The 24,207-nt window shown below is 36.2% G+C and overlaps 2 protein-coding genes and 1 long non-coding RNA gene across 4 annotated transcripts; 2 read left to right on the top strand and 1 right to left on the bottom strand.

Annotated features, from left to right (window-relative positions):
- Positions 1-6,623: 6,623 nt before the first annotated feature.
- LOC136671419 (uncharacterized) lies at positions 6,624-7,522 on the top strand. The gene is made up of 4 exons (XR_010795704.1): positions 6,624-6,657; positions 6,757-6,906; positions 7,109-7,275; positions 7,368-7,522. It is a non-coding gene; the product is annotated as an uncharacterized lncRNA (long non-coding RNA).
- Positions 7,523-7,952: 430 nt separating this feature from the next.
- On the top strand, positions 7,953-12,102 carry LOC136671379 (abnormal spindle-like microcephaly-associated protein homolog). Its single transcript, XM_066647049.1, has 9 exons — positions 7,953-8,024; positions 8,092-8,214; positions 8,510-8,659; positions 9,587-9,778; positions 9,896-10,094; positions 10,170-10,322; positions 10,686-10,864; positions 10,952-11,124; positions 11,791-12,102. The coding sequence occupies exons 1-9, from the start codon at positions 7,953-7,955 to the stop codon at positions 11,891-11,893; spliced, it is 1,344 nt and encodes a 447-aa protein (XP_066503146.1). The 3' UTR covers positions 11,894-12,102.
- Positions 12,103-12,183: 81 nt separating this feature from the next.
- On the bottom strand, positions 12,184-24,207 carry LOC136671415 (coagulation factor XIII B chain-like). 2 transcript variants are annotated; one of them, XM_066647080.1, is made up of 8 exons: positions 24,093-24,207; positions 21,351-21,524; positions 18,373-18,564; positions 18,085-18,261; positions 17,247-17,417; positions 16,888-17,076; positions 14,013-14,192; positions 12,184-13,161 (listed from the first exon to the last, which is right to left on the bottom strand). In XM_066647080.1, exons 1-8 carry the CDS (start codon positions 24,154-24,156, stop codon positions 12,965-12,967), a joined length of 1,344 nt encoding a protein of 447 aa, XP_066503177.1. In that variant the 5' UTR covers positions 24,157-24,207; the 3' UTR covers positions 12,184-12,964. The 2 variants fall into 2 exon arrangements, with proteins under 2 accessions (XP_066503177.1, XP_066503178.1); XM_066647081.1 differs by lacking the exons at positions 21,351-21,524; positions 24,093-24,207 and adding an exon at positions 18,692-18,805.

Raw genomic sequence — 24,207 nt, 5'->3', positions numbered from 1 at the left:
GATCCTTGTGAACTCTTTTTGAATTAGTAACAGCATAGACCACTGTGGATCAATACGTTTTTAGTTAATCATTTATCTGAGTTAAAATCTGTTTGTTATAGGTAGCCTAGCAGGATTACTTGTTTGGTTGAACTCTATTAAAACACAAGCCTAAAATGGCTGATTAGCTGTTCTAATTACCAGCTTCAGCACTAAGCAGCGTCTAACGACTTCAAGTCAAATAAACAAACATTACTCACTGCTGCCCTCTAATTGCTATAGCACCAGGTAGGTGACTGATGATTTGTCACAATGAGATACATGGTGAATTTGCAGTCTGTCTGATGAGGACTTGTTGATTTAACATAAATATATGACTATGAGCGGGATTCAACGATGAATAGCTCATTATTATTAATGATTGTGGCGGGCCTATCCAATACTGGATAAAACAGCAACTGTTGTAGTGCCTGCCTTCCACAGTCTATGTACTCCAGTGTTTTATATATATATATATATATATATATATATATATATATATATATATATATAATGGCAAGCCAAACAGGAAATATTTAATGAACTTTGATTTATATAGAATGAACGCTGATATATATAGAATGAACTTTGATATATATAAATTGAACGCAGATACATATAGAATGAACTCTGATATATATAGATTGAATGCTGATATATATATATAGAATGAACGCTGATATAAATAGAATGAACGCTGATATATATAGAATGAAAGCTGATATATATAGAATGAACGCTGATATATATAGAATGAACTTTGATATCTATAAAATGAATGCTGATATATATAGAATGAACTTTGATATCTATAGAATGAATGCTAATATATATATATATAGAATGAATGCTGATATATATATAGAATGAACTTTGATATATATAGATTGAACACAGATATATATAGAATGAATGCTGATATAAATAGAATGAACGCTGATATATACAGATTGAATTTTGATATATATAGAATGAACTTTGATATATATAGAATGAACGCTGATATATATAGAATGAACACTGAAATATATAGAATGACTGCTGATATAAATAGAATGAACGCTGATATATATATAATGAATGCTGATATATATAGAATGAACTTTGATATCTATAGAATGAACGCTGATATATATAGAATGAATTTTGATATATATAGATTGAACGCAGATATATATAAAATGAATGCTGATATATGTAGAATGAACTTTGATATATATAGATTGAACACAGATATATGTAGAATGAATGCTGATATAAATAGAATGAACGCTGATATATACAGAATGAATTTTGATATATATATAGAATGAACTTTGATATATATAGAATGAACGCTGATATATATAGAATGAACACTGAAATATATAGAATGAACGCTGATATATGTAGAATGAACACTGATATATATAGAATGAATGCTGATATATATAGAATGAATGCTGATATATGTAGAATGAATGATGATATATATATATATAGAATGAACGCTTTTATATATATAGAATGAACGCCGATATATATAGAATGAATGATGATATATGTAGAATGAATGCTGATATATATAGAATGAACGCTGATATATCTATAATGAATGCTGATATATATAGAATGAACGCTGATATATATATATAGAATGAACACTTAAATATATAGAATGAACGCTGATATATATAGAATGAACGCTGAAATATATAGAATGAACGTTGATATTAATAGAATGAATGCTGATATATGTAGAATGAACACTGATATATATAGAATGAATGCTGATATATGTAGAATGAATGATGATATATATATAGAATGAACGCTGATATATATAGAATGAATGCTGATATATGTAGAATGAATGCTGATATATATATATATATATATATATATATATATATATATATATATATATATATATATATATATATATATATTATGGCAAGCCAAACAGGAAATATTTAATGAAATTTGATATATATAGAATGAACGCTGATATATATAGAATGAAAGTTGATATATATAGAATGAACTTTGATATATATAGAATGAACTTTGATATATATAGAATGAACGCTGATATATATAGAATGAACTTTGATATATATAGAATGAACGCTGATATATATAGAATGAACTTTGATATATATAGAATGAAAGTTGATATATATAGAATGAAAGTTGATATATATAAAATGAACTTTGATATATATAGAATGAACTTTGATATATATAGAATGAAAGTTGATATATATAGAATGAAAGTTGATATATATAGAATGAAAGTTGATATATATAGAATGAACTTTGATATATATAGAATGAAAGTTGATATATATAGAATGAACGCTGATATATATAGAATGAATGCTGATATATATAGAATGAACGCTGATATGTATATAGAATGAATGCTGATATATATATAGAATGAACGCTGATATATATAGAATGAACTTTGATATATATAGAATGAACTTTGATATATATAGAATGAATGCTGATATATATATAGAATGAATGCTGATATATATAGAATGAACGCTGATATGTATATAGAATGAATGCTGATATATATATAGAATGAACGCTGATATATATAGAATGAATGCTGATATATATAGAATGAACGCTGATATGTATAGAATGAACGCTGATATATGTAGAATGAATGCTGATATATGTAGAATGAATGCTGATATATATAGAATGAACGCTGATATATGTAGAATGAATGCTGATATATGTAGAATGAATGCTGATATATATAGAATGAACGCTGATATATGTAGGATGAACGCTGATTTATATATAGAATGAACGCTGATATATATATAGAATGAACGCTGAAATATATAGAATGAATACTGATATATGTAGAATGAACGCTGATATATATATAGAATGAACGCTGATATATATAGAATGAACACTGATATATATAAAATGAATACTGATATATGTAGAATGAACGCTGATATATATATAGAATGAACGCTGATATATATATAATGAATGCTGATATATATATATATAGAATGAACGCTGATATATATAGAATGAATACTGATATATGTAGAATGAACGCTGATATATATATAGAATGAATGCTGATATATATAGAATGAACGCTGAAATATATAGAACGAATACTGATATATGTAGAATGAACGCTGATATATATATATATATATATATATAGAATGAATGCTGATATATATAGAATGAACGCTGATATATATAGAATGAACGCTGATATATATATAGAATGAATACTGATATATGTAGAATGAACGCTGATATATATATAGAATGAACGCTGATACATATAGAATGAACGCTGAAATATATAGAATGAATACTGATATATATAGAATGAACGCTGAAATATATAGAATGAATACTGATATATGTAGAATGAACGCTGATATATATATAGAATGAAAGCTGATATATATAGAATGAACGCTGAAATATATAGAATGAATACTGATATATGTAGAATGAACGCTGATATATATATAGAATGAACACTGATATATATAGAATGAATGCTGATATATATATATATATATATATATATAGAATGAACGCTGATATATATAGAATGAATGCTGATATATGTAGAATGAATGCTGATATATATAGAATGAATACTGATATATATAGAATGAATGCTGATATATATAGAATGAATACTGATATATGTAGAATGAACGCTGATATATATATAGAATGAACGCTGATATATATAGAATGAACGCTGATATATATAGAATGAACGCTGAAATATATAGAATGAATACTGATATATGTAGAATGAACGCTGATATATATATAGAATGAACACTGATATATATATAGAATGAACGCTGATATATATATAGAATGAATGCTGATATATATATATAGAATGAACGCTGATATATATAGAATGAATACTGATATATGTAGAATGAACGCTGATATATATATAGAATGAACGCTGATATATATAGAATGAATACTGATATATGTAGAATGAACGCTGATATATATATAGAATGAATGCTGATATATATAGAATGAATACTGATATATGTAGAATGAACGCTGATATATATATATATATAGAATGAACGCTGATATATATAGAATGAATACTGATATATGTAGAATGAACGCTGATATATATATAGAATGAACGCTGATATATATAGAATGAACGCTGAAATATATAGAATGAATACTGATATATGTAGAATGAACGCTGATATATATATATATATAGAATGAACGCTGATATATATGGAATGAATGCTGATATATATATAGAATGAATGCTGATATATGTAGAATGAATGCTGATATATATGGAATGAATGCTGATATATATGTAGAATGAATGCTGATATATATATAGAATGAATGCTGATATATGTAGAATGAACGCTGATATATATATATATATATATATAGAATGAACGCTGATATATATGGAATGAATGCTGATATATATGTAGAATGAATGCTGATATATATATATAGAATGAATGCTGATATATGTAGAATGAACGCTGATATATATATATATATATATATATATATATATATATAGAATGAACGCTGATATATATGAAATGAATGCTGATATATATGTAGAATGAATGCTGATATATATATATAGAATGAATGCTGATATATGTAGAATGAATGCTGATATTTATATAGAATGAACGCTGATATATGTAGAATGAACGCTGATATATATGGAATGAATGCTGATATATGTAGAATGAATGCTGATATATATATAGAATGAATGCTGATATATGTAGAATGAATGCTGATATATATATAGAATGAACGCTGATATATATAGAATGAACGCTGATATATATAGAATGAACGCTGATATATATAAAATGAACGCTGATATATATAGAATGAACGCTGATATATATATAATGAATGCTGATATATATAGAATGAACGCTGATATATATAGAATGAGTGATGATATGTATAGAATGAATTCTATACAATGCAGAGATGTAAGCAGCTGCCAGGGTTATCCAACAGAGATACAGGGCATACAAGCAGTGCTATGATAATAAAGCCCTCTAGCAACTGTCAATATACAGAGAAAATACAGAGCTAAAGTTTTGGCAAAAATGCAGCGTGAACGATACTGCACCATGCAAAATGCAGCCATCTTTTTGCAGGCTGCGTACAGGGGAATGATGGACAGGCGTGCGATCCAAAGTACGATCATGATGCAGTCACCATGATACAGGCACACTACCGAAAGTACAGAGTAAGAATGGCTTTCCAAGCCATGAAACTCACTGTGGTCCTCATCCAGAGACAATACAGGTGTCATCTGCTGTATCTGCTGTAGTTCTCCAAGCGGAATTCCACGGCCTAAAGGCCAGGCAGAGTTTGAAACAAAAGCATCAAGCTGCCGTTGTGATACAGAGCGTTTACAGGTCTCAATGTACTCAGACTCGGTATTTATGCATGAAATATGCTGCCATCACAATTCAGCAAAGATATCGTGCCATGCTTGTTGCTAGAAAGCAGAGAGAAGACTTCTTGAAAATGCAGCATGCTGTCATTGTCCTTCAAGCCTGCTTCAGAGGGCAAAATGTGAGGAGGGAGATTATTCGTCGACATCAAGCAGCTACTCTGGTTCAGGCTGCTTTCAGGAAACACAGAGAGGTGACAAAGTACCAGGCCATGAGGCTGTCTGCCATCATCATACAGAGACATTTCAGGTCCTGTGCCAAGTCCAAAATCGACCATGAGAAGTATCTAAGACTGAAAATGTCTGCTCTACTCATCCAGACAGCTTTTAGAGGGTTTACAGTTCGACAGAATGTGGCAAAAATGCACAAAGCTGACACAATCATTCAGGCTGCTTTTAGAATGCATAAGCAACGATCTGTGTTTAAGCGGCAGTGCTGGGCAGCGTTCTCCAGAAGAGGTTCAGAGCATACAGACTTGGACATCAGCAAAGCCAAAGGTACCAGCAGTTAAAGGATGCAGCCATATGTTTGCAGAAGTCTTTTAGAGGCAGGCAGGCAAGGGACCTGGCAAAATGCATCAAATCTGCAAGGACAATCCAGTCATACCTAAGGATGACCAGTTTTTAAAGACAAAGGCTGCAGTTGTGTTAATCCAGGCTGCATATAGGGGTCATTACCAAAGGGTACAGCATGCCAGGATGATCAAATCTGCAGTGCTAATCCAACAGTGGTACAGATCACGAAAACTGGTCCAAAAACAGCGACATGAATTCCAGACAATTCAGAAAGCCACAATAACTTTACAGTGTGCCATTAGACGAATGCACGCAAGGAAATGGGCCGAGAGAATACGTGCTGCTGCGAAGATTCAGTCTGTGTTACACGTGTATGTTCACCGCAGTCGCTACCTGAAGCTGCGTACATGTACTATAATGGTTCAAGCTCGTTTCAGAAAGTGCATTGCCAGGAGAAGTTATCTGAGACAGCAGGATGCTGCTGTTACTATACAGACATACTACAGGGCATACCGAGCGAAACTGGAACAGAGGCAGCTTTATGTAAAAACACTGGAAAGTGTTCAGACTCTTCATTAAATACAGAAGATTAAAAAAAAATGAGAGCAAGTGCCATCACAATTCAGGTGGGTCTTTTTATAATAGCTGGGTTTAATCTTGTGTTGGTATTTTTTCATTTTCACATCAAATCCTATTTATGTAACTGCCACCCCACCCCCTTTCAGGCTTATTACAGGGGCATGATCGAAAGACGTAAATTTCAGCACCATAGGAAAGCTGTGAGTGTTATTCAGAAACATTACAGAGCTTACCAGCTCTGCCAGAGGGAGCGGACACAGTTCCTCAAACTAAAGAGGTCTGCGATTATGATACAGGTAAAGCCAATTACAGTGCCATTTCTATACATTTAAGGAGCAAAATTAAATTGTATAAGTCACTGAAAATATTAGGTTATGATCCATAGATCAACTGTCCTCGTATAGCTGCAGCCATGTTTAAAATAGGTTTAGTACAAATGAATTGATACATCCCAGACGTGTCATTATAATGATTAATTCCATTTTTTTTCATTTACAGGCAGGATTCCGTGCCTACCAAACAAGAAAACTTGAAGCTCAGACCCAGGCTGCATTAAAAATTCAAGCTTGGTTCAGAGGATGCCAAGCTAGACGTGACTACCTAACAAAACAAACTGCCATCAGAACCATCCATCGATGTCTGCAAACAAGACTTCAGAGAGCACGGTACATTTTAACATGCTTGTTTCATTGTTATTTAATTGCTTAATTACTTGTTGCTTCATTTTTAGCTCATATTAATTCACTTTTCTGTGCAGATTTAGAAGACTCCAGCACAGTGTCCGTGTCATTCAGCAAAGATGGAGGGAAACTCTGACTGCAAGAAAAGAGCGAGCTCACTTCCTAAGAATCAGAAAATCAGCTGTTGATATACAAGCGCTATGGAGAGGTTATAGAGTCAGAAGGTCAATTCAAAAGGTAATTGTCCCTTTTACTGTTTCTCTCTCTCTCTCTTTTTAAATGGAGGTTTAAAAAAAATTGAAAAGCTGAAGGTAACTGTTTCCAGATGCCAATATCAATAAACAGTTACCCTTTACTGGGTTAAGGTGAGTGTGTTAGAGTAGAGAATATATTTTCTAAACACCAACAATGCCAAATCCATCCATCCATCCATTATCCACCGCTTATCTGGGTCGCGGGGGAAGCAGCCGGAGCAAAGAAACCCAGACCTCCCTCTTCCCAGCCACCGCCTCCATCTCCTCCGGGAGTATACCGAGGCCTTCCCAGGCCAGTTGAGACATATAGTCTCTCCCGCGTGTTCTTTGTCTGCCCCGGGGCCTCATCCATGTTGGACATACCCAAATAACCTCACCAGGAATGCGTCCAGGAGGCATCTGGACCAGATGCTCAAACCACCTCAACTGGTTCCTCTCGACGTGGAGGAGCAGTGGCTCCACTCCGAGTCTCTCATGGATGTCCGAGCTTCTAACTCTGTCTCTAAGGGAGAGTCCAGACACCCTGCGGAGAAAACTTCCATCCTAGTGCTCCAGCGGCGATTCAGAGCATTACAACTCGCCAGAGCTGAGAAGGAGAATCATCTTAGGAGAAAATGCTGCTGCTATTGTCATACAGGCATTTTGCCGTGGCTGGCTGGCAAGGAAATTGGTAAATACATTGCATTTGTGACTAATCCAAATATATGAGCATAATATATTCCCAAGTTCTCATACTAATCCCACAGTAATATATCCATCATTAGTACCTGACTTCTATAATGACCTTGTGCCTGAATGCAGTCAGGTCCCCACAGCAGTGTTTTAACATGAATTATAAAGTCTTCATAGAAAAATAGAAGCTGAAGCTGCAGAAAAAGGGGAAGAAACTACATAATGATACAATTTTTAGACTTTTTCTTTTCTTTTTAGCTTTTTGTTTTATTTTTTTACGATTTATCTTTTAGGCAAAGGAAGCTGCCAGATCTGCAAGAAGGCAGCGTTTCATTGCTGCTGCTCACCACCATCTGTGTGCAGTGAGGATCCAGAGAGCCCTCCGTGTGCACTGGGCACTAAAAGCAGCCAAGAGGCAGATTTCTTCAGTTATTTATATCCAGGTACTTGAGACTTCCTGTATTAAAGGTTTCCTTTCAGCCTCTTCCTTTCAGAAAACAGACCCCCCCCACCCCCTACATTTATTTTCTTACATTAATTATAGAATTTTCCACTTGTACTGATTGCCTTCTTTACCCGTTTTTGATGGAATATTATTTAACATTTGGAAATTACTTACACGTTTTAAACATTTTTTGATGGTGCTCATTAGCAGAGAACATTGAATTTGTACATACATACTCACTTAGCAAAATTAACAGTATGAACCTAAAATGCAGTGTTAGATGAAGCTTTGGATCATGACATCAATTTAAAAAGAAAAATAAGCCTTTGATTAGAAGTGCTGCAGGTAAGGCCTGCAGTCCTTTAAATTTTGGTTGAGACTTAATTCTGATTATAGATATAAACTATATAAAAGCCAAGAAAAAACAAGATAGATAACATTACAATTAAATATAAACCTCTTGGCCTTGTCAATATTCACTTTTTTTTTTTAAACATTTTTTATTATCATTATTTTTTTACTTATTTTGAAATTGAGTGCATTGGACTGATGGCAGCATCCTATAATGAACGTCAATCTGTAACAGATGCTATAAATAATGAATATTGAAAATGTGTTTAAAAATCATATTCTCTTTGAAAATTTATATAATGTGACTATATATTGACATTGAATTATTGTCCAGGCCTAGCTTCACTTACAAGCAGCACTGTGTAAAATAATAAAGAATGTAATTCTAAACATAGAGTTGTTGTTAATGCTATTTATTCCACTATTATATGGCATCCTGGCACTAAGGCGTCTAGAGAAAACGCTGTCTAATTTGCAGCACTACCTCGTAGGTACAATTTATAAATACAAATGTTCCACAAATGCACTCGCTGTTTATTTACTATCACTCCAATTTCTATTTGTGCTTTTACAGCGCTGGTTCAGGTCCAAACTTCAGAGAAGGCGTTATCTTGAGCAAAGACAGAAGATCATCACAGTACAGAGAGCAGTAAAGGCTTGGTTAAATCATCGCAACCAAGCTGCCATTGTTATCCAACATGCTGCCAAAAGATTCCTCCTGAGACGGAAGAAAGAAAGACTACAGCAAGGAATTATGAAAGTTCAAGTATGTGGCCTAGTTTTCCTAAAAGCTTTATTTTATCTTTCATATATTTAATATGCCTTTGCTTAAAGTTATAATAATATAATATGATGGGTTTTTCTTTTTCTTCTTCCTCTTTAGGCTCTTTGGAGAGGACACTGGTGGAGTCATGACGCTTTCTGGAACAAAGTCATTTCAATCAGACATCGCTTGAGGAAAGTCAAGCCCAAAGTCAAGGCCAAAGAAAAAGACAAACTGTGCCATAAGACTGCAACTGCCTTAAGTTACCTGCTTGGATATCAAAATTATGCACATATTCTTGCTGCATTAAAACATCTGGGTAATACATTTATGATAATATTGTACTGCACTTGGTGAAGGTGAAAGTGACTTCATGCTTTTCCTTTATCTTAAGAAACTGCCACCAGACTTTCACCAGAGTGCTGTGAGCGTCTTGTGAAGAGTGAAGCAACACACACCATCTTTACCCTGATAAGAAGCTGCAATCGAAGCGTGCCGTCAATGGAGATTATTGCTTTAGCTACTCAAAATCTTCTCAATTTATCAAAATTATGTATTTTAATCCATACTTGTTTTTCATTTATTTGGAAACCCTGGCACTGCTGTCTGTGAAGGAAGTGTGTAAGATGTGGCTGCCTGTTCAGTTACGAGGTCTTACATTCTGCAATATAAAATAGTTTATTGTTTGTTAACTTAAGCCATTTTCAGGCACAGCATTAATTTACTGTGATTCTCTGGAACATCAGCTTTGTTCACACGTACACTCACTCTGACATTAGCCAAACTTTGTACGGGGGCTGGTAGATGGTTTTTACCCATACATGATCTCAAATCCTTTTTCTCACAATACAATTTTTGTCCTTAAAAACTGTGGCATTATTTTTTTCTGCATGGTTTTCCCTCCCCCTGTAGTACAACAAAACCATTGATGCTGTTTATGAAGTGCCAGACTCTGTGGACACACTCTTGGATCTTCTCCAGATCTACAGAGAGAAGGCTGGTGATAAGGTTGCAGACAAAGGCGGTAGCATTTTTACCAAAGCGTGCTTCCTTTTGGTGATTTTAGTACAGGATGAAAAACGGGCAACGGTGAGTATCACCTTGGCATTAGTACATGGGTTTTCCTTTTGAAAGCTAGTACATCCTTTAATATATTTCTTTATTAATGTTGGCTAGGTGGTGAAAAACCTCCCCAAGTCTTCAGAACGCATTCGCAGTATCTACCGGCTCACACTTCGAAAATGTAAAATGGACGTGCAGAGGACACAAGTAAAGCAGAGGATGAATGTCTCGCTGAATGGAAGCTTCCTTCTACAAGCCACTCCTCAAAAGTCCAAAGCAGTGTCCAGGTATGTAACGTGTGTCTTTGTATGTGCTATGTATATACTTCTGGAATTCAGATCAATCTTACACACATCATTCATCTAATTAGCAGGGTCAGGAACATGAGAATGTTTTTAGGAAGGTGTCTTTAAGTTATGATTTAAAACGAGTTTTGTTACCATGAGAGTATTAGTTTAGAGTAGGAATGGACAGCCTTATCTTAAAGGAACTAAAGAGTTAGTTTTACATCCCACTTACATGTAAATCTTCAACTTTTTATATTTAATTTTGGATCTACAGCTAATGTCGCTGATGAACTCCAGAGGACAACGGCTTTCCCTATATTCCATTAAATACATTCTCAAATCTCCTACTTATATCCATGTCTCAGTTGGTTCAGACTTGAGACAAGGACTTATGGACACCACAGATTACACTCTCCATATATTAGTTATTTTAATAAATAACAGTCAAACTTATTGCTACATATTTAGAGAAGAAATATTTACAGAAAAATGGAGATGCATATTTTTAACTGGGCAGCATTGATGTGTTTATAGAAGAGAATTTTAATTTGAAAGGATGTTGACTCCTAGGGTTCTTTAGTCCCAAAATCTTCAAGGATCTAATGCTAAAGAGGTAAATCTAGGCATTTCTAGAACTTTTGGTTGATTATTAATTCTTTTGTTCAGATTTGCCCCGGCCTGGGTTCTTCACAGAGGGAAGATGAAGGATATTGTTGATCCTCTTGGAGCCATCCAGATGTTGGTTAAAGCTCTCACACTCATGCCTTAAAATGCTTATGCTTAATCAGTGAATGTGTGTGTATATATGGTGTATACATTTTTCAGTGTGTTATTTTTGCCTCACAAGGCAAGCTTGTAAATATTGTAAAATATTTTACTAGTTTTTACCTTTAGGAAATACTTCCAATTGTCAGCTTTGAAGCTTTTAACTTTTAGATGTGGTTCTGTTCGAACATAGGACAACATCAGCTGTAAAAATGGATCATGTGCTGCAATAAAATTATTGTGTATACACTTTGCTGTATAGGGTTTGCCTTTAATTTCTTTTTGTTTCTTCGCTGCCAACATCTAATCACACTGATGTAAAAGTTGCAGTGTTGTTTGACAGTGCCTCAACTTCAACCACAACCAGCCAGATTTTTCATTCTTAGCAGCTCTCCAGGCTACTTCCAAGCTTTTCATAAGGTGGACTAGGCATCACTCTCCATCCACTCCAAAGTGTGTGGGCCGGCCAAAAGTTGTGTAGTGGCTGGTTCCTTAGGTTCCAGAGCAAGCATGTGCTAGCTTCCACCAACCTAGCTTTGTAGCATTGTGTGATTAGGGGGAATCTTAGCTAATGGTGGGAGCAAAAATTGTTAAACTGGTTTTGTTTGGCTTATTTAGGTTTTTATGTTCAGTGAGAATGGAGATTCCTATTCTGTTATTCTGTGGATGAGAGGCCAAATGCAATCGAAACTATGTATTGGGTCCTTCAGAATGTCCACAAAACACATTTACTACAAAACAATATTAAAAGCACCCTGTGAAAAAATTCCTGCCATTAACACATGCCTATTCCTGTTTAAATTTTAAAAGTGTCACATTTATTGTGCTTCTGTATGTATACAGCTGATGTTAATAACTGAAATCAGTTATATTCTAATTCTGATTTTGATCAGACTTAATCTGTGTAAAACATTGTATTACAGACATCTGAAATTAAAATATCCACATACATGAAAATAAGGCCTCAGGTTGTTTCTTAAACAATGAAGAATATGAGCCATGATTACAATACTGATACTGATATTCTAAGTTACGTAACATAAGCATTGAAGGTTAGCATCATGCAAAACCACTCTTATCTGCATACAGGCAAATGTAATACTCCATTATTGCACTGCTGTTCCATGTCCACGCTGCCTCTTTTTGGTTGTCTCTGATCTTGACATTTAAAGACTATGTAATTCCCATGATATATACGATAGGATTGTTTCTTGTAGCGTGCTGGTTGTATTTTTCTGTCGTCCATGTCGTCTTCCATCAAAAGGCAGAAGCCTAAAACAGGTTTAAACCCAGCACAATGTTTACTTTCATATTCATTGCTATTACTGCCCTATTACACAGAAAAAGCAAAGTCTACTATTGTAATTATTTCAAACTTTGAAGCAAACAAAAGTAATTTCGATGGTTTAGCATTTGCAAACTTATGCTAACTGCTATGCGATAAATGCTTGAATTTTGTGTCACAATTTATTGAATTTTCTGCCTTTGTAATCCTAAAGGAATAAGTCATTACCTGTAATGATTATTTAAGTCAATTTGCTCCATAATATTCTTAAGTATTGGTATCAATAATGTATGCTATAAGTCTATGGACACCTGCTCATCCAAATTATCTTCTGAAATGAATGCTATAAATAAGTTTGTTGTCCCTCTTTGCTGAAGTGACAAGGAATAATGTCTTTTTCTTGTGTCAAGGCTTTAGACTTGAACTGTTCCACTGCTGCCCACCAGGAGCCACAGCACCTGAACACCAGAACATGTAAATCCAATAAAGCTAAGCAAGTTTGGGCTTGGCCAGTAATTTGATGTGAGATTTTTTGAGGTAACTTGGTTGTCAGCTGGAGGTGGGGCCACCCTGTGGGCGCTGTCCCTGTGGTCTGCATGGATCCCAGTGCTTGAGTGCAGTGATTGGGATGGACAGTAAATGGAAACTGCTTTAGATACAATACCCATTAAGATGTGACCACTTTTTAAGAAAGGCTATATATTTTGAGGATTTCTGGTGATACCCAGGCATTCCTGAATGTTATTTCTTTCACATGGTGTGTGCTACAAGGCAATAATTATTCACTTCCACTGTTCTACCCATGTGCATTTAAGTCATTTAGATCACCATTACTTACTTAAGCACTTTATACTGCCAGTCCATGTTCCTTGATTGCAGGACATGTGGGCAGAACCTTCCATTTTGTAGTAGTCTTGGCAGGTGTATTTAATTGATTCACCATGCCTGTACGTGTCTTTTAAAGCTTTAGTTAGTTTGGCAAATCTGAAGCTGGGGGGTGAACCACAAGCCCTTGATTCTGTAAACAAAAACACAAAAATGTTCAATTTATTTATATTATTTTTCCAGTGGGTGCATCTTAAGAAGTGTGCAAGAGGTGTGTGTGCAAGTGCCCACTGGGACTTCCATACACCAAGCCTGTGTCCCCTATGTTATTGTTAGGGCATAATAAGTGCACACATCAGGAAAAGTGTGGCACAGTGGTGCAGCAGATTGTGTTGTAGTCACACTGCTCCAGGTTGTGGGTTCAAGTCCCGCTCCGGGTGACTGTATGTGAGGAGTTTGGTGTATTCTCCTCGTGTCTGCGTGGGTTTCCTCTGGGTGCTCCGGTTTCCTCCCACAGTCCAAAAACACATGTTGGTAGGTGGATTGGCGACTCAAAAGTGAAGTTTTGCAACTTCTTGATGGGAAAAAATGCACCAGTGGTAGTAAAAATATTTGTAGCTGACAATGCTTATATAACTATCCTCAAACATTCTTAAATAGATATTTCAGTTTATGTTGCTACAGTAACCTACACAGCAGGATTGACTGCATTTTTTAAGCAGTTTATCTTGTACTTCAAAGGAAATGTATGAATCACAGATATGAGAAATTATGTTGTTTAATAGCCGAACATTCTGGCTTTGTCAAACACATCTCAAACTACATTTTTTGAATTAATGACATTCTCTTCAGTGTTAAAGGAAAAACTAGTGACTTGTAAGGAATCACCCTGTAATTGAGTGGAGAAAAAGGAATAGGTTATTTTCAGTCCACTGTCTAAAATGTAATACTATTATGAATAAATGGAATAAAAGTGTTATACAGTGATGAACCTATGTTGACCAAGGAGATAATGCTGGAGCTTTTCTGGTGCTGTTCTAATGAAAAATATAAAGATAACAAGTGGAGGAGAGAAGACGGTATCCTTATCTCTAAGGAGAAAGATGCTGTGGGTTTAGAACTGTTTCGGCCTCCAAGTCTTCTTAATGTAAAACTTTAAAACATGTGCAAGAAAATGTTGTGGTGGAAGGAGAAATGATCCCTACGGTATTGGAGAGACCAGTGACGAGTTTAGGTAGATGGTATAGTGCAGTGCTAAATGATAACGAGCAAGTGGTGGGACTAAAGACTGAATTGGTGAAAGCTATTAATACTTTTGAAAGTTCATGTTTGCCAGTGATGTTTTGTCAGGCTTACTGCCTTGTATTAGATGGCTGTTGACAGTTTATGATGTTCCGATCACAGAAGTAGAGAGAATGGAAAGGGTTATGAACAAGGCTATAAGGATGTGGCTAGGGGTGCCATAGTGTTTAAGTAGTGTTGCATGGTATGGGAGAGGGGTACTTGAGCTACCACTCACAAGTTTATTTGAGGAATTTTAATGTGCAAATGTGAGTCGAAAGATGAGTTTGTCAGGATCTAAGGATGCAGTGGTTAAAGCAGCAGCACCAGTCACAAAAACGGGAAGGAAGTGGAATCAAAACATTGTATTGTGTTTATTGGTTTATAGGTGCATAAGAGGGAAGGTGTCCGAGAGCGTGCGCAGGACACCTTCTTCTTCTCATCTAATTTTATTAGATGAGGTGAAGCACGATTTGGAAATTGATGGTGGTAAAAAACTGCACTGAGGCCAGACATAGTGGTGTATTCTGAAAGTAAATGGATAGTTTACCTCATAGAGTTAACAATTTCATTTGAGGATGCAGTAGATAAAGCATTCGAAAGGAAAAAGCTGAAGTATGCAGACTTGGCAGCTGAGGTGAGGGAATGTGGTTGGCAGGCACATGTAAGACCAGTGGAGATAGGTGTTAGAGTATTTGTAGTTGAATCTGCAACACCCCTGCTTGTGCAGTTCAGCTGGTGGCACTGATCATTCATTAATTAACAGTGCCAGTGGGGCTAGGTTCAGGGAGGCCAGTGTGGATTTGTTCTGGGATACCAGACTTCACTGTTGAGCCTTCTGGAGGTGCCTATGTGATGATGCTGGGCTCAGTTAGTAACCTTAGTTGTTAAGGGTAGCTGGTTTCTGATGGGATCATAAATGGCTACAGCAACCTTAATGTGTAGGTGTAGGAACAATGGGTGATAACAGGATTTTTTGTGGCTGCAGGTAAGAAGAGAGCTATGTGAAGCTCTAATGGATTGACATAGAATATTATAGACCTTATCTTGTGTATGGTTTTAATAACTGCCTGAAGAATATAAAGTTCCTCACTCCTTTATGAATGAACGTGTGGTAAAAAAAAAAAAAAACAGGAGGAAATTTGTTAATATTCATTTATTCATTCATTTTCAACCACTTATCCAGTTCAGGGTCACGGTGGGTCTGGAGCCTACCCGGAATCACTGGGTGCAAGGCGGGAATACACCCTGGATGGGGCACCAGTGCTTCACAAGGTGAAACACACTCACACATTCACTAACACCTACGGACACTTTTGAGTTGCCAATCCACCTACCAGCGTGTGTTTATGGACAGCGGTAGGAAACTGGAGCATCCAGAGAACACTCCAAACTGCTCACAGACAGTCCCCCAGAACAGGACTTGAACCCACAACCTCCAGGTCTCTGGAGCTGTGTGACTGCGACACTATTTGATGCTCCACCATGACACCCCATATATTTACTTAAATATATTCAATATTTATTATTAATATATATATATAAATATATATATATATATATATATATATATATATATATATATATATATATAAAACAGTACTTACGTATGCAATTTGGGTAAGTCCACTTCTCCCCAATACACTGGGCATATTTTTCTCTTTCAAAACTGAATCCCTCTAAACATTTATATGGCACAGTTTGCATTTTTCCATAGTAATCTTTTAATTTGTGAGGTTCTAAAACAGAGCCATTGATGATCTCCTTTTGAGGTTTTAAACATGTAGATGGTACCACTAACAAGTAAAAGCATAATTAAAATGATGGTTAAGAACAACTTCAATGTGCAGAACAGATGGCAGTTAGCAACATTTGCATGCATTTCAAACATAACAGTTGCAGGAAAATTCATCCTAAGATGATAATAATAATAACAACAACAACAAGAACTACAACATGTACTCACTTTCACAAGTAGGTGCTGGATCCCACTTCTTGTTTATGCAGAACATTTTCGGATGCTTAGGTATTGTAAAATGTTCTCGACACTGAAAGGTCGCAGACATGATGAAGGTTTCTTGATCGTAGGATGCAACAACAGCATTTTCAACCCGTGGAGGAGGCCCACAAATATCACCTATTTTGCATAAAATATATTTTTGTGAAAGCAGAAGAAAGGGATACAATCCGATCAAAGACAAGAACACAACTCTTGTGTAAGCAACTCAGTTATAGCCCAAAACTTTCTGAATTAAATGAAAGAAAAACTCTATTGTTCTCAGTTGTGTGAGTCAGTTCATGGAGCAGCCACCACAATATTATTCTACAGATAAAACATCCTTAAAATAAATAAGAAGTAATGTTAGATACACAAGCCAATAAACATTTGGATCAGAGCTTTTAACGAGTGAACATGGCTAGACATGAATGTAATTTACAATGTCTCAAACTCTGTAACGTCCAGATACAAAATTCTTTGGAAAGTCTAGTGGAAATATTTTAGAACAAGGGGAAGGGGAAAGACGACCTGCTTAATTTCTGTGGTTAATAAAGGAATATTGACACCAATTCCCCAGAGAACCATTTTATTGTGATGAAAATGTCCACCAGTTTTGGGAGAAAAGTACTGCACTTTTTAGTAGACTGGCTACAGTCCTGCAATGTGCTGAGGATTGTTCATACGTGCCTGCAGACCTTGCTGCAGGTAAATGTCAAAATGTATTTATCATTAATATTCCATCATCAAATCAGATCTAAAAAACCTTATTTAGTTATTTAGTGGAACATAGGCAAATCTGACTTACGTTTACATTCCCCGGTTGTCCATTGTCCATTTTCACATGTGATGTAGTACCGCTCTGCTTTGTAACCCAAATCACATTGGAAAGCAGCCCATTCCCTATGTCGATAGACTTTATTTGGTGTTAGAGCGTTTAGCTCTCCATGAGGAATAGTGGGAAAACGGCCACAGTCATATTTACCTGTCAATTAGAAGACCAAAAAGACAAAGAGTTAGTAAATTCTTCTTGCAGAGGGCACTTATTAAAAAAATATATATATAAATAAGTAATAAAAAAAGGAAAAAGACTCACTGATACACTGTGGCGTATAAGAAAATACACCCTGGCTGCAGCTTGTTTCTCCCCACCATGTGTCCTCAAATGTTTTATAATCTGCCTCACATGCATAGTAAATACGCTGAGATTGGCTGGAATCATCTGTGACTTTTTTGTACTGTACGAGTCCATGTGTCAAGCTGAATGCAGCACATTTGTCCGGTTTAGCTGGAATAAAAAAACAAAGAAAAACAGCTGTCTGGCTTAGAGGAAACTAATACACTGACACGCCAACATTCATGGGAGAGCAGTATGTAAAGTAATTATGAAGTGGCATTACTTCAGGTCAACTCACCAGAGTGCATCTGTTAATAATACAACATCTGACACAGCACCTAACCTGGGCTCTTGAGGTTACTGACTGGACCCTAGAGAACTGGTAACATATGGTGTGGTTTGATGAGTCACGGTACCAGGTGCTTTTGGCTGATGGTAGGGTTTGTGTGTGTGGCACAGACCCCATAAAGCCATGGAGCCTCCAAACCCACTGGTGAGTCTTCTGCTCCCATATTTCATGGAAGTTAAAGAACGCTGCACTGATCTGAGGGATATATGTGTGAGGCCTCCTGCACTGAAAGTGGGAGAGATTTCTGTCAGAATCGATTGTCTATTTGTATGGACATTTCTAGCCTGCAACAACTGGTCATGATAATTAAGCCACTGCGGTGTTCACTGTGGGTGATAGTGTCTTCCATGGCCTATTTCTGGTATATACGTTACATTGAGGAACATTAAATGCTTGCACAACTTTGGAAATGGTATGTCCCATCTTTCTGGCACCCCATCATACCTCATTTGAACTCTGAACATTGATGTCACCTTCTCATGAGCACGCTGCCCAGTGTTCAACCATACTCCTCACATAACACCTCACAACTTATATAGGATTGGGCATTCCCAAGCCGTCTCCTGAAGTTCATAATCAATTTGCTATCCCACTTTTGGCATGTCAGTGTAGAATACTAATCCTCAGTATTACTCAATTCATTTAAAATTGAAATACAAATGCATCTTAAGCAAATCAGGTCATAATCTCTATCACCTTGAATTGAAATCCAAACTGAATCAATTCAAATCATGAGATGCCTTGACACATGCACACCCCAATCTACCCAAATACTATCAGATTAATTTTAATGATAACACAAAAGATTAAAAAAAATATTTAAGCACAATATTCTCAGAAGTATGTACGTATGCATTTTGGGTACGTCCATTGTTTCCTAACACAGGAGGCTGTTTCCTCTCCCTCAAACATGAATCCCTTAGTACATTCATATTCAAATTTATATCCATCTGGGTAATGGTCTGCAACATTTTCTGGTTCTTTAATGAAGCCATCCCCTATTTCTGTTGTAGGTTTTGGACATGAAGACCGTTTTATTACAATAAAATAACTTAGCAAAATCAAACAGAATGAATAATAAACACCACATTGGGTGGTATCTAAGACGTTTAATTTTTTTCCTTGCAGTCTGTTAAGCGAGGGGATTTAACTGATTTTACCACGTACATATATAGATGACGCACTGGCCTGCATCACTGTCGCTGCCATATAGGACCAGGCACCTTCTCATAATTCACCTTCTCCAAAGCTTTTAAACTGACTTTCAACTTCAGTCTCATTGAGAAATGCCTAAATAGTGTAATAATCTGTCTTTCTCCCCTTGTGTTGTCCATCATTTTAAAATGTGCATACATTTTTACAGTGTAAAAGTGAACATATGAGTTTTATGTCATTACACATGTAACACATGTACAGTTTTTTCAAGTTCATGTCATGCTGAGATTCTGTTTGATTTTTAAATGTTATGTTCACATCAAATCTCCTACATAGTACACTGGTACACTCACTGCTTTTGCACCCAAACGACCCCGGTTCGATTCCCACTGTGTGCAAAGCGTCTCAAAAGTGTCCGTAGGTGTGAGTGAATGTGTCTGTGTTGCCCTGTGAAGGACTGGCGCCCCCTCCAGGGTGTATTCCTGCCTTGTGCCCAATGATTCCAGGTAGGCTCTGAACCCACTGAAACCCTGAAATGGATAAGCGGTTACAGATAATGAATGAATGAATGTTCACATCAAGATGTAGTTGTATATGTAAGATACTAACAGTTGACGTTACTAAATCTTTTGTAAACTAGATTCTATCAGTTGTTGCACTACAGGAACAGGACTTGTTAAAAAATGGAAAGACCTGCTATTAGACTGCTATGATACACCTAGAGAAATATAGAATACACCTAGAGTTACTCTTCTTAATGTCCTGAGGCACTTGCTATCTTTTAGATGTAAATATTCTTTATGCTTTCTATAACCTTTTTTAACACGTTTGCATGCTCTGTTGCGTGTTTTGTTGGTCATATTAGCTGCTGGGCTCTGTCACAATCAAGGTGGCCCACTGTCCTCCCTTGGTTTTGCCGATTTGTCTGGAGAGAAACAGTGACAACTGTTGCTCTGATTTTAACATATTTGTACATTTCAGGAATGTACAAAACAATTTGAATTAAATAACTGCACAGATTCAATGTGAAAGTCAGCATTAATATATGTGTGTTTTCAAAACTTGATTCGTCCCTCTATATATTCACTTGGGGTACATAGGCTTTAGTAGCAACAGGATGACACTAGATGGCTAGTGTTAAACTGTGACTGTATTTATTGTGAGCAGCAGCAAATGAGAGAAATTATGAAGTTTATGGGGAGTGTTATGAACTGTGTAGTTTTAAACTTTTATAAACTTTTTAACGTTTTCTTCCATTTTTCAGCAGGCTGTGTAAAGATGCAGAATATTCACATTACGTCTAAGTGCATTCATAAGGCATAAAACAGGCATTTTAGAGCTTTTTCTCAAAAATTATTACATATTTACCAATCTTCTGAAATGTTGTACATTAACAAGTGGATGTCCAGAGTGGAAAATATTCTTTCCATATGATTAACAAATCAGTATTTACCAGTGCAGTATCTCATTGACTGCCATCGACCGTCCTGATCACAGGTGACGGTGAAACTCTCAGGTTCATATCCAGGCAAACACTGGTATTCAATTTGTGCACCTGGTTTATAAGGAGGTTCTGATTTCCTCAGGATTCTTGCATTTTCAACTGTTGGCTCAGGACACGCAGACTCTGAAAGACAAAGGCAAGACATATTTCACAATTCTCTTCTTTAAAATAAAAGCAGTGTGAATTATCTGCGTGCTCCAAAAGACAGGGACTAACCCTGACACAGTGGATTTGGAGCCCAGCCGTTTTTTGTACATGTGGCATATGTAGCTTTTCTCTAATAACCATATTCACAATAGTATGACACACGAGTCCCGAGTTTTCTATCCCAACTAAAATAATACAGAGGATTCCGCACATGCTGATCCATAGGAATATCACATTCAATTTCTGCAAAGATATGTAAGTTTTCATTAGTGTAAGTTATACCTGAAAAACTGGTGTTTTGCATTTGAAATATCTTAGCTTTGTCCACCTTCACACACAGGAGGTGTCTCCCATTCTCCACTGTCCAGGCACTTAATCGTTTGTGTGTTTTGTTTGTTAAAACCCCCCAGTATTTTTCAGAGCAGGTGATTGTTACAGTCTCTCCAATTCTGAAGATGTTTTTCCCTATTGGACTTGTGCTTTCAACCCCGTAGCTGACGGACTCAAGCCGACAAACCTTTTCTGTCGCAGACAAAAAGAGATAAAATAGAACGGAGCTGACCCTTTCACCTGTTTTAGAGTACAAGTCTCTAATGTCACCCCAGGTTTGTCTTTAGTGGTGCCATGTTCTGCTGCTGCCCTGTGTCAGTTTATTCTGTCATGGGCCTGCACCTATTGATGATCACTTTTTGATTGGTGACTCAAAAAGTGTCCAAGGTGTGAGTGTGTGAGTGAATGTGTGAGTGTGTGTCACCCTGCAAAAGACTGGCGCCTCCTCCAGGGTGTGTTCCCACCTTGCTCCCAGTGATTCCGATTAGGTTCTGGACCCACCAAGACCCTGAACTGGTTAAACAGTTTCAGAAAATGAATGAACATATATGGGGTAATATGTTGTTCTAAGGGTGGCACGGTGGCGCAGCAGGTAGTGTCGCAGTCACACAGCTCCAGGCACCTGGAGGTTGTGGGTTCGATTCCCGCTCCGGGTGACTGTCTGTGAGGAGTTGGTGTGTTCTCCCTGTGTCTGCGTGGGTTTCCTCCGTGTGCTCTGGTTTCCTCCCACAGTCCCAAAAAAAAAAAAAACCACACGTTGGTAGGTGGATTCGCGACTCAAAATTGTCCATAGGTGTGTGTGTGTGTCTGTGTTGCTCTGTGAAGGACTGGCGCCCCCTCCAGGGTGTATTCCCGCCTTGCGCCCAATGATTCCAGGTAGGCTCTGGACCCACCGTGACCCTGAAGGATAAGCGGTTACAGATAATGAATGAATATGTTGTTCTTGGCAGCTGCCCATTTGTTATTTTGGGGTTGTGTGGTGGTTGTTTAAAGGATTTATATTTTCCATGAGTGGTTTGTGGATTTGTTTTTCTTTATTTTTCCTTATTTAATCTGTTTAAGTTTTTTAGATTGTGATAAATACTGTACACAGTTGGATGATGTACCTGAAGCATTCATTTAGTTTAATGGCGTTAAAAGTGTTGAACTGGCTTCCACAAACAGGCACTTTATTTATTTATTTATTATTAATTTTTTAAACCTAGTTTCAAGTAGCTTATGTGAGGACTGAGATAGATGCTGCCATTTTTGACAAATAAATGTTTTATTGATTGCCTCTCTGATCTTCAGCCCTTAGTTTCACCAAACTGTAAGGTAACAGGAAGACACATAGAGAGGGTTTACCTTCACACTCTGGTGTTATGCTCCAGCCTGTTTTAAGGCATTTAGGGGCTCCACGTCTGGGCCTGTAGCCTTCATCACATACATATTTTAACAGCTCGTTTTCACTGTATTCCATCTTACCATCAGTAATGGTTCCATGTGCTATTTTAGGTGGAGCACAGCTTATTTTTGTAAGAATATTTTGCAAGTTGATTTTAAGCCAGTCAAAGATTTATTTGTTTTACTAGCATATGTTAAACAAATTAACAGGTAAACACAAGAACGTCAGAGAACACATGCTGAAATTAAAATCAAGTGTATCAGGGAAGGAATGACATTTCTGTGCAATTTTGTAACTGTTACAATCAATTAAAAATACATTTAGAAAATAAACTACAAATCCAGTTTCCAAAACAGGCGGAGGACTTTCTAAAAGTACAATAAAAACTGAAATTTGTTAATTCACTTAAATATTTCCAATGTTTTCACTGACCAACTTCATAGGACGTTTAAGTTACACCATACTGAAACATTCTACAATAAGCAGGTGTATTTTAAAGTTGAAAAAGGAGCATCCACCAAAAGCTCAGTATTTGCAAGCAATGACGGATGAATGGCTTTGTGCTAAACTCTTTAATGTTTCAATAAAAAAATGAAAATAATTTATAGGTATCCCATGGGATACATCTTTGATCAAGCACCATAATATCTCTAATTAATCCCTATCACAAAATCTGAAGAAACTCTATACATACATTATAAACAACCACATGTAACCAACGGACCATGCAACACTGACAAAAAAACAGTTGATTTACAGGGTTACAGATCTATTACATCATCATAAAAACGTATAAAAAATAAACTAAACAAGTTAAATAAACACCTCACCTTGTGCAGAGGCGAAGTAACATGCCAAAATGGCAAAAATTAAGCTTTTAAAGAGCCCACGCATTTTAGCTCCCAGACTTCCACAATCTCAGCTTAGGGATCTTTGTGATTTCTT

The sequence above is a fragment of the Hoplias malabaricus genome, chromosome 16 (assembly GCF_029633855.1).
Source record: "Hoplias malabaricus isolate fHopMal1 chromosome 16, fHopMal1.hap1, whole genome shotgun sequence".
Classification (NCBI taxonomy): domain Eukaryota; kingdom Metazoa; phylum Chordata; class Actinopteri; order Characiformes; family Erythrinidae; genus Hoplias; species Hoplias malabaricus.
Note: the sequence above shows the minus strand (reverse complement) of the source record. Positions and strands in the feature narration are given on the sequence as shown.

Coding starts and splice junctions, on each gene's coding strand:
- LOC136671415 (XM_066647080.1), bottom strand. CDS start 24,156: ATGCGTGGGCTCTTTAAAAGCTTAATTTTTGCCATTTTGGCATGTTAC. Junction 21,525..24,092: donor TTACTTCGCCTCTGCACAAG/GTGAGGTGTTTA, acceptor TTTGTCTTTCAG/AGTCTGCGTGTCCTGAGCCA. Junction 18,565..21,350: donor GTCAATGAGATACTGCACTG/GTAAATACTGAT, acceptor TTTTTATTCCAG/CTAAACCGGACAAATGTGCT.
- LOC136671379 (XM_066647049.1), top strand. CDS start 7,953: ATGCTCAAACCACCTCAACTGGTTCCTCTCGACGTGGAGGAGCAGTGG. Junction 10,095..10,169: donor TGCTGCATTAAAACATCTGG/GTAATACATTTA, acceptor CTTTATCTTAAG/AAACTGCCACCAGACTTTCA. Junction 10,323..10,685: donor AAATCTTCTCAATTTATCAA/AATTATGTATTT, acceptor CCCTCCCCCTGT/AGTACAACAAAACCATTGAT.